The following is a 12,076-nucleotide window of genomic DNA, read 5'->3' on the forward strand; positions in this document are numbered from 1 at the left end:
TTCCCAATGTCAGGTTCGAATCGTGGAAGTAAAAAAATCTTTGTGTGTGGGCACTTTACATGAGTAGGTATACCTGGTGCAAATCTGAATTAATTCATTAGTGAGCTTTGGGTACCGGATGATTAAGCTGGAGAAAAGAAAAATCTTTCACGAATGATATACTTGTTATTACTGAAGTTTATTTTTCAATCAATTTTTTGGAACAAGTGCATCAGTTAAAAGTTTTTTGTGTTTCAATTAATATTGAAACAAATGCATTTTGAGTTACAAAGAAAATGAATGTGAAATTACAATTGAAACAAATGCATCTTGAGTTAATGCATTAACAATTGTAAATTCATTTACATTTTAGGTTCTTGAAACTTGAAAGAAAGACAATTTTTGTTCATGAACTTATTAACTATTGCTTAATTAATACTTTTCACTTGCATGAAAATTTTACCCTATAAATAGTGTTTTTTTTTGTTTGGAAAAGACAAGCACTCAAAATTACTTTCCCCTTGAAAAACACTTGAGAAACATTGATCAAATGGTGAAATCACCAATTCAAGAATAGAAGAGCAACATCCTTGAATGGTACTTGTTTTGTGGCTTAGTTGAATTCCAAAGATAGAGTTGTCACTAGTTCTTCCGTTTGCTCGTGGGAGAGACTCCAACTATCTTCAAGAAGCGTATTATCGTGCCTCTAAGCCAAGGAAGTTTTATTTTGAACTTCTTGTACAATTATCATTATTGTTCTAACAATTTGAAGATAGTTGTCTCTATGGATTCTACATCAATATCAAATAGTATTCCATCTTTGCCTAATCCTAAATTTAAAATATTTGATGGCAAAGACTTTCGTAGATGGTGTGGAAAGATGAAATTCTTTTTAAGACGATTAAAGTTGGCATATGTTCTTGAAGAACCTTGTCCTAATGCTCCGGTTCCGTGGTAGCATCTGACGAGGCTACTTTGATTAAAGAACAAATTGCCAAATGGCAATATGATGATTATTTGTGCAAGAATTATATTCTTGGAGGAATGTCCAACAAATATTATGATCAATATTATGTTAAATGCAAATATGCTAAAGAGATACGGGACACTCTTCAAGCTATTTATTTAGCAGAAGAGGCAAGTTCTAAGAAATTTGTCGTTTCAAATTATATGGACTTCAAAATGGTTGATGACAAGTCAATCACTGAACAAGTACAAGAATTCCAACTTATAGCTAATAAAATTGCTATATCTGAAATTGATCTTGATGAAAACTTTCATGTTGGTGCTATTGTATCAAAACTTCCTTCATCTTAGAAAGAGTACCGAAGCAAACTCTTACACAAAAAGGAAGATTTGACTCTTGAATAGTTGTTGCAACACTTGCAAATGAACAAGAGACAAGATGGCGCGATAATAATAGTTTGAAGGAACCTGTCAGGAAAGCTCATATGGTTGAAGAAAAATCAAACAAGAAGGAACCAGAAAATAAGAAGTTTTCAACGGCATAGAAGACTACAAATTTCAAGCGTAATGGTGCCAATTTTAAATCTGGTGAATGCTATCATTGTGACAAAGTTGGTCACTATGCGCGTGATTGTAGAATTCTCAAAGACGAAAAGAAGAAAGAAAAAATAAATAAAAATAAAAAAGATGATTTTGTGGCAATGGTCACAGAAGCATTTGTTGTGGAAGATCAGGTGAAATGGTGGATAGATACCAGCACAACTCGTCACATATCAGGTAACCAAAATTCTTTCAAGACTTATGAATTAGTGGGGGACGGTAAAATTGTATCTATGGAAAACTCCTCCTCTACTAAAGTTGTGAAAAAAGGAACTGTTGAACTGAAGTTTACTTTCGAAAAGATAGTTACATTGATGGACGTATTGCATGTTCCTGATATTCGAAAGAACTTGTTGTCAGGTACGCTTCTTTCGAAACAAAGTTTTAAAATGATTTTTGAGGCAAATAAGTTTATTTTATCAAAAAATGGCATGTTTGTGGGAAAAGATTATATTGCAAATGGAATGTTTAAACTCAATACTGAAAATGAAAATATTTCTGCTTATCTTGTGGAGTCTCTATGGCATGAACGTCTGGGACATGTGAATTTTAGATCCATTCAACTTATGGTGAATAATGTATTAATCAAAGATTGTGGAAAGAATCATACTACTAAGTGTCTTACTTGTAGTAAATGTAAGATTACGAAGAAGCCCTTTAAGACAGATGAAAGGACTTCCATACTTTTGCAATTAATCCACATTGATATTTGTGAGATGTATTATTTGTCACATCATGGAAAGAGGTATTTTATCACTTTTATTGATAACTACTCAAGATATACTTATGTCTTTCCATTGAAAACAAATTTGAGACTTTCAAAACATATAAAGAAGAAGTTGAAAATAAATTTGAGTGTGAAAATTAAGTCAATTAGGTCTGATAGAGGTAGAGAGTACTTAGAGTCAGATTTTATTGATTTTTGTGAGAGAGAAGGAATTGAAAAACAATTGACCATGTCCTATACACCACAACAAAATGGTGTAGCAGAAAGAAAAAATAGGTTTTTCATAGAAATGGTTAATTCTATGCTTTATGGATCTGGTATATCTAAAAATTTGTGGACTGAAGCCTTGCTTTTAGCATGTCATATTTTGAATAGAATTACTTTCAGAAATCATGATGCATCTCCATATGAACTTTGGAATAATCGAAAACCAAATATAAATTATTTTAAAGTATAGGGTTGCTTGGCTCATGTTCGATTACCAAATCAACATTTAACCAAGATTGGCTATAGAGGAGTAGATTGTGTGTTTATTGGTTATTCACAAATCAGTAAGGCTTATAGATTTTTAAATCTTGAGACCCTAAGTCCTCACACAATTATTGAATCTTTACATGCTAACTTCTTTGAGCATATATATCCTAAGAAAAAAATTTCTTTTGAACAAGATTCAAGTTCTTCTATTTATCCTCTTAAAAGGAAAATAGTTGAGCCATTGGATGAAAGTCAACCAAGACTTAGTTCAAGATCAGCCAAATTAAAAGACTTTAGACCTGATTTTCAAGCTTATTTGGTTGAAAAGGATCCTGAAAGTTATGCTGAAGCTATGTCTTCACATGATGCTCCATTTTGGCGTGAAGCCATTGATGATGAAATGCATTCTATATTATCTAATAATACATGGATATTGTCAGATCTTCCTTCTGAATGTAAACCAATTAGTTACCGATGGATTTTTAGGAAGAAAATGAAATCCGATGGTACTTTAGATAAGTACAAAGCCCGTTTGGTAGCTAAAGGCTTTACTCAATTGAAAGATATTGATTATTTTGATATTTTTGCACCTGTAGCTCGGATGACCTCTATTCGCCTCTTGATTGCTCTAGCAACAATTCATGGTCTTGTGATTCATCAGATGGATCTGAAAGCTGCATTCCTAAATGGAGATCTAAACGAATAAGTCTACATGAAACAACCAGAAGGATTTGTCAACTCTGGTTAGGAACGTAAAGTTTGTAAGCTTCTTAAATCTCTTTATGGATTAAAACAAGCTCCAAAACAATGGCATAATAAATTTAGAAAAGTTATGATTTCTGATGGCTACTTAATCAATGGTGGAGATATCTGCATATTTAGTAAATTTCAAGAAAATTTTGGTGTTATAATATGTCTTTATGTAGATGACATGTTGATCTTTGGAACTGATATCGAAAGAGTCAAAGAAACAAAATATTTTCTTGCTTCTCAGTTTGAATAAAAGATCTTGGAAAGCTGATGTAATTTTAGGCATCAAAATTGTAAGATCGGCAAGTGGTTTGACTCTTACTCAATCAAGTTATATTGAGAAGGTTCTAAAGAGGTTTGGTCATTTTGAAGACAAGCCTGCTCCTACACCATTTGATCCTAGCATTAAACTAGCTAGATATTGGTTATGCAGTAGGAACTTTGAGCAAGTTTACTGGTAACCCTGGAGTTAAATATTGGAATGCCTTAATTCGTGTTTTAAGGTATCTAAAAGGTATAGTTAATGTTGGCCTGCATTATTCTACCTTTCCAGCAGTTCTTGAAGGCTATAGTGATGTTACTTGGAATTCTGATCTGAATGACTCTAAATCTATTACTGCTTGGATTTTCACTTTGGCTGGAGCAGCAATATCTTGGAGATCAAAGAAGCAGATAGTGATGTTACTTGGAATTCTGATCTGAATGACTCTAAATCTATTACTGCTTGGATTTTCACTTTGGCTGGAGCAGCAATATCTTGGAGATCAAAGAAGCAGACATGTATTACTCACTCAACTATGGAGTCAGAATTTATCGCTATATCTTCTGCTGGAGAAGAAGCTGATTGGCTGCGGAGTAGGCTGATAGATATTCCATTATGGGGTAAGCCAATACCACCTTTGACTATATATTATGATAATAAAGCTGCTATATTTCAGGCTTCAAGTGATTATTACAATGGCAAGTCAAGATAAGTTCGTCTCGAACATAATCATGTGAGAATATTATTGGAGGATGGCATAATAATGCTTCAATATTTGAAGTCCAAACTCAATTTAGTAGATCCTTTATCTAAAGGGTTAGGCAAGGAATTGGTGGTACAAACTTATGGGAATAAAGTCTGTTGTAGGTTTATTGTACTTTATGGTAACCCTACCTAATGATGTAATCTTAGGTTCAAAGGAAAAAATAAGTAAAGTTGCAATTGTGAAGCACTTCAATAAAAATTCCTTTCTCCCTAGAGAGTGAGTAGATGTGCATAAGTTGAAATTTTTTCTCTTGATAAATCTATAAGACCGATATCGGTTGGAGTAAATAATAACACTCTTGATAGATTTGACAGCATTCCTACAAAAGAAAAGGATGAGATTATATTCTCTTATTAAGTCTATACACCGATTTTGGTTGGAGTGTGTAGATTTACTGATACTTTGTTTTAAAGGAGGATGAGATTAATTTCTCTTAATAGTTTTCATAGACTACTTAGTCGGAGTATGCAAAGTTACTCTTGATGAATTCACCGCACTAAGTGCGAAGTGGAGGCCGCTTCAATAAGATTTTAACAGGGAAATCTTAAAGCACTTAGCTAAAAGGATTCGGGACACATGACCGTAAGGTGTGAAAGAATTTTGATTTTCACCGTAACATAGCAATATGCGTGGAGTATTTTTCTACTTCATTCAATGAACCACTTAGTTCAAGATTTGTTAACTAAGTAGTCAATGATTTAGAAAGTCTTCACTAGCTAATGATTCAAGTCCAAAAGACACCATTATCGATGTATGTTGCTAGATTAATGTCTCAAAGGAATTTTATTTCTTAAAGCTATAATTTCTTGAAACAAGTGGGGGATTGTTATTACTGAAGTTTATGTTTCATCAATTTTTTGGAACAAGTGCATCGGTTAAAAGTTTTTTATGTTTCAATTAATATTGAAACAAATGTATTTTGAGTTACAAAGAAAATGAATGTGAAATTACAATTGAAACAAATGCATCTTGAGTTACAAATGCATTAACAATTGTAAATTCATTTATGTTTTAGGTTCTTGAAACTTGAAAGAAAGACAATTTTTGTTCATGAACCTATTAACTATTGCTTAATTAATACTTTTCACTTGCATGAAAATTTTACCCTATCAATAGTGTTTCTTTTATTTGGAAAGGACAAGCACTCAAAACTAATTTTCCCTTGAAAAACACTTGAGAGACATTGATCAAATGGTGAAATCACCAATTCAAGAATAGAAAAGCAATATTCTTGAATGCTACTTGTTTTGTGACTTAGTTGAATCCTGAAGATAGAGTTGTCACTAGTTCTTCTGTTTGCTAATGAGAGAGACTCGAACTATCTTCAAGAAGCGTATTATCGCGCCTCTAAGCCAAGCAAGTTTTACTTTAAATTTTTCATACAATTATCATTATTGTTCTAACAATACTTCCTGCTTTCCCATTGAATTAGTAGCTAATCAAGTTATATCAACTTTGACAGTTAATATGACAATGCATCTGTGACTGATATAAGATGTTTGTTTGTTTAGTTTTAAATAATTTGCTTTGTGGCTCCACTTAGAGAAAGTTTTTAATCTCTTTCATCGTGTGCTGAAAGTGAGCCTATTATGTTAAGTAGCCACAAAACATATTGTGTTGTGTTATTTCTTACTTGTATGCGTAGGAAAAAGATGTAATTTATTTGTATCCTGAATTAATAATATTATATTACTCTAAATAATAAGTGAAACTTTTGTGGACTACCAAGGTACTCCTTTAATTTCACTTTAATTATGACCTTACGTGTTGTTGCAATACATTGTTGGGATTTCTTTCGTTGCGTTGTAGGATGCATAATTTAGACTAAGCACTAGTTACACTTACATATAAGTGAAGGTCTCTGTGACGACGAAGTGCATATTTGGAAGTAATAAAGTCCCCACGTGTCCTCGATGAAAGCTGAGGACTCCCTTTCATTCTTTTTTTTCTCTTCTGGCATTCACCATTTCACTATATACTTTCATGTTGTTGCATCAGCTGCTCTCCAATTATGGTGAGGTTCTTTCTCACTGTATCTTCATTCGTGGGGCATCGATTTGTTCATCTTCTTGAGTTACTAATTATTCTTTCTTTTTGTTTTTGTGTGTTGAGTTAGTTTTCGTCGCTTTATATTTCTTGGAGTTGGATACATATTTTTCTGTTTTTCTCCACATCTTTCTTTGTGGTATGTGTACATGCAATGATTTCTTGTCAACTTCTTTACATTTCTCATCTACATTCAAGTGTATGATTGCAGAATATGAGTATTACTGATGCTCATCAGGTGTTTGATAAAAATCTCTTGTAGCAAATACAGAGAAAATATTCAGGAAATTGCAGATTTCAAAGAGAAAAAAGCACATAATGATGCAATTACTATACTTGAATGTTGTACATGCAATATTTCAGTGACATGTTTTTCTTTGATCTGTATCATTTTTCGCAGCTTCTTTACATGTGTCCGGATTGGAATTCTACTAATGACCATAAGGTGTTTGATAGAATCTCTGTTAGAAAATAAGAATCTGCACGACGTATTTTTTTTTCAGAAAGACAAGTTGTATTTGTCTTTAGTTAGATTTAACTTTCATTCTTTCCATTTAAAATTCATTCAGCACCATCAAATTAACATTATGCCCACTAGTGAATTTTAGCTATCGAATGATTAAACTGGATAAATTCCCAATGTCAGGTTCGAATCGTGGAAGTAAAAAAATCTTTGTGTGGGGGCACTTTACATGAGTAGGTATACCTGGTGCAAATCTGAATTAATTCATCGGTGAGCTTTGGGTACCGGATGATTAAGATGGAGAAAAGAAAAAGCTTTCACGAATGATATACTCCCTGCTTTTCCATTGAATTAGTAGCTAATCAAGTTATATCAACTTTGACAGTTAATATGACAGTGCATTTGTGACTGATATAAGATGTTTGTTTGTTTAGTTTTGAATAATTTGCTTTGTGGCCCCACTTGGAGGAAGTTTTTAATATCTTTCATCGTTTGCTGAAAGTGAGCCTATTATGTTAAGTAGCCACGAAACATACTGTCTTGTGTTATTTCTTACTCTCATGGGTAGGAAAAAGATGTAATTTATTTGTATCCTGAATCAATAATATTACATTACTCTAAATAATAAGTGAAACTTTTGTGGACTACGATGGGTACTCCTGTAATTTCACTTTAATTATGACCTTACGTGTTGTTGCAATACATTGTTGGGATTTCTTTTGTTGTGTTGTAGGATGCATAATTTAGACTAAGCACTAGAGATTTATGTCACTTTCATGTAATCTGCACACCATTTGGGAAGTTGTTATTGAGACTGAACGACATGTTTGGCAGGTGATGAAAAGTTTGAAGCATGCAATGAAACGAGCAACACCAATAATTGCAGAGTATTTGGGTGGTGCAGTTAGTTGTAATGTTTATTGCATGACTGATTCTCGAGCTGACGGTTTTGGTGTCTCTTCATGTATTCTTAGCAGCCTCGAAGATGCTAGAGTGTCACCAGAAAAGGTATTTGTTTCTCTTTCTCTAATCAGTTGATGTTATATTATAATTGTCTACTTAATAGTAAAACAGATGGGTAAAAGAAATGATGAAAAGACCAAATTACTCTAGGTGTTTCTTGTTTAAAGTTGGGAAACTTATCAGAATGTTATCTTGGGGCTACCAAACTCATGATCTGTCTTATCTAATACTTTTGCTTCTCAAATTTTTTCTTTTGTTGGAGAAATATTAATGTGGAGTCTACTATTCTTTATCTTGAGCTGGGGGTCTATCAGAAACAATCTCTATACTTCTTCGGAGGTAGCGGTATGAACTGCGTACATCTTACCTCCACACCCCACTTTGTGGGAATACACTGGGTCTGTTGTTGTTGTTGTTGATACATGGGCTTTGTTGGAGGACACTTTGTGTGCGTTTGTTCTAGAATGAATAGAAGAAATTGTGCATGTGAATTTTCTTTCTTTTATAGCTCATAAACAACCACTTACAACATCAGAATATATTCAATGCCAATTTTATGCTCATAGATTCTTCCATCCGTGTCTCCTTATCTCTGTGAGAAGAAAAAAATTACAACATCAGAATATATTCAATGCCAATTTTATGCTCATAGATTCTTTCATCCGTGTCTCCTTCACTCTTTGAGAAGAAAAAAATCTTTTATGAGGTTTATTCTAAATTTCAGATTCCAAGTATTTACTTTTGTCCCTCTTTACTAGATAAAGACCTCTATTGAGAGTAAAGGAAAGGTTACTATTCTATTTTAATCATCAAGGTGTATGTTCACACCTCTGGCAATTAGAAAAAAAATGAATTCATGCTCCAAGCAATTTTTTTTTTAAGAAAACTCATAAAAAGAGAAAAGATAAAGAGTCGCAACCTTTGAGCATGTCGTCATTCTTGATATTTTTCCTATGCCTTTACATGGTGTGTATAGAAAGTTAAATACACAACATTTTTCATTTTTCTGGCACGTTTTAGGCCTTGTGACACCGCACACTTAATTTACACATACTCTCCCTCTCAATGAACTTACAAATAGAGACTGATTTTTTAGGTGTAGCTTTTTCTTATGTGATTCTTTTGTTCAGAAAGTGCAAGCAATTGTGGTAAAGAGCAACTTCAATCCAGTTCGAAATTACGAGGAGTTAATGCTTTCTATTCCGCAACATCATGGGTCTGTAATTACACTTGAACACCTACAATAGGCATGTGAACGGGAGCTTCACCATTAGCCTCATGTACAGAAATAAGAATGAGTGAGACGGTGTAGTGTCAATGGTATTTGATTGAATGCAACACCTTTTTGACAGTATGATTCCCTTTGGTAGCATTCAAAACAATCTTGAAGTTGTCGTTTATCAAGTTGATGAGATCGTTGAATTCTTTCTTGACCTATATTTTGAAAAATAAATTACAAAGTTATTCAATGCAACATATAAATATACTATAAGAGATTAAAAAATATCAAATACTACTTACAGATTTCTTAAATGAGACTAGTTCTTGCCTTAAAAGGACAACTGCGTTAAATTTGTTACTGGATGGTACGTAAAGTAGAAATAGTGGGTGATTTCTGTGGCACCATCTGGTTGAATATTGGCTTTTTGACATGTCATAATTCAAACGGTCCTGAGTGACACACACATTAACTCTCCGATGGGAAAACCATCTAATCCATGTTAAATCCAACGACTTGGCCATTTTCAAGACAGAAATATAGTCAAATCTCTAATATCTCAAAAATTAATAGATAATAATGCGGTATAATCAAACTATCTATTACAATTCACCAAATCCAAAAGTCATCGTACAAGAACTTCTAAAATAAAAATCATGTCTAAGAAAAATAGCTAAAACTATCAAATGATAAAGAACAATGTCCAAAAGAAGGACAAGAACTAGTGTGCCGATCCACGACAGCCTAAGATGGAGTGCTCACCCTTGGATTAGAATCAACTATCAAAGCTGTAGGTGAGGTTGCGTCCGAGCATCTGAAACATAGTCTACACTCAACAAAAGAAGAGCACAGAGTAGTATCAGTACAAACTACTATGTACTGATAGGTATCATAGACTGACCCAACTTAGAAATAAGTAATACACATAAATCAAATAATAGGTAGATACGATATTCAACACATACCAAGTAATCTCAATCAGTTAACAAGTTCATTCACAATACACCACACAATGTCCACGTCTAAGGCACGCAACCATTAAGGATATCAACTATATAAAAAAAATCACGAGTTCTGTAACACAATGCATGGGGATCTATGTCCGCCTCAACCTCAGAAGAGTAAATTCATTAGTCTCATTATCATCACAATATAGCTTTAAACTCACGTATCAAACTCTAGTCCGTGCGTACATTCTAAGAGACTTATTTATGCCTATATAAACATAACCTGCAGGGGACATCATCCATGTATCGTATCGACGTAGTATTCGATCCCATTTAATATCATAATATAAGTCTCTGTATCAGTGTGGTACACGATCCTCCAAAATAATAACAATATGTATTTCAGTCTGACTATTACTCAGGTTATAACATAGTTCACCAATATCATAGGTACACAATTATCAACAAATACTAAATTAATTTTATTTTCTGCTTATTCATTCAAGCTTAACAACCAAACCATAACTACAAACATGTCTGTATATCAATCCACAAACATTCAATTTAGAAGCACATATGAAATCTAAATCAAGTCTCAACTCCAATTAAAACTATAACCAACCTCAATCGAAGAACTCAAATGTAGGCTAGTCTACAGGAGCCTTACCCTTCCTCAAAGCTTCAGATTGTTTCCCGTCTTAAAACAAGCAATAAAAGATTAATTAACCACTTAATATTCAATTCGAGGCCTTCAAGATTAAATCCCACTAATTTGACCCTTTTTATAGCGTAGAAACTTAGCAAAAGGATTTTCAACCACCAATTTGCCCCAAATACCCATAATTCATGTTAAAGGGAAGTAATTCAATATTTGGAAGTATAATGTAATAACCTAGAATCATTATTAGGAAAATTCAGGACTACCCATAGATTTTTCATACCAATTCATAAACCTAGGACCTAATCCACGAATTCCACTATACATCTCCCGCTCTAACGATTCTATGGATTAAACATTGTTAATATCTCCTCTCTCAAGCCTCAAAATGAACTTTGAATTCTTGGGAAAAAATAAGGTCTAGAAAATAGGAATGGCACTAATTTTACCCGATAGCGGTCACCTGACCGCTGCGCCAAGTGGCTTGCTACGACAGTCCCAAGCTTTCCCTCACCAACAGCTATGATGCTCTCTCTACGGTGGTGAAGGAACTTCTCCCGCGACCCTAAGGCGTTAACTCAGGAGAGTTTTTAGATTTTCCCCATTTCATAACATATATACACTTAGATTTTTGACAACACAAATCTATCCCAATACAATAACTGCTATAATTGGATTCTATGGATCCATTTCTTATTTTAAAAATTTAGATGAGTAACTATACCTCTCGACTATCATATAATAAACACCCAACCATCACATGCTACGCTACAAGACATAAATGATCCCTAATCCATATAACACCAGATTTCTATCAAAAATTGACCTAGCCTGAAATTTTATTGACTCTCATTCTAGGAAAAAAATCAACTCGGGTATTACACCATAATCAATGCTATAATTATGGAATGTATTATTATATTAGATATCAATTAAATAATAATTCATCCTCAAACAATGACAAAAGAAAAGGTAGAAATAAAGATTTACTTGAATTTGTGAAAAGACGTGGATACTTGCTATGCATGTTCATTTTAATCTCCTATGTGGCCTTCTCAATAGGACAGTTCTTCCACTGGATCTTTATGAATGCAATCTCCCCAGTCCTTAATCTATGGACATCTCTATTAAAGAAATAGCAATATGTTCTACTTCATAAGAAAGGTTTTTATCTAACAGGATCGAATCCCAATGAATGATATATCATGATTCCCATGATACTTCTTAAGAATCGACACATGAGACACAGGATGAAC

General features: G+C 33.4%; 1 protein-coding gene across 1 annotated transcript; it reads left to right on the plus strand.

Annotated features, from left to right (window-relative positions):
* Positions 1–6,472: 6,472 nt before the first annotated feature.
* Positions 6,473–9,421, plus strand: LOC107878383 (the record flags this gene model as incomplete). The annotated part of the gene is given in 3 exon segments (XM_016725344.2): positions 6,473–6,538; positions 7,868–8,041; positions 9,127–9,421. Coding segments are annotated over 3 exon segments (357 nt in total), but the record flags the coding sequence as incomplete, so codon positions are not given.
* Between the last annotated feature and the right edge of the window lie 2,655 nt (positions 9,422–12,076).

The sequence above is a fragment of the Capsicum annuum genome, chromosome 9, assembly GCF_002878395.1.
Source record: "Capsicum annuum cultivar UCD-10X-F1 chromosome 9, UCD10Xv1.1, whole genome shotgun sequence".
NCBI classification, from domain to species: Eukaryota; Viridiplantae; Streptophyta; class Magnoliopsida; order Solanales; family Solanaceae; genus Capsicum; species Capsicum annuum.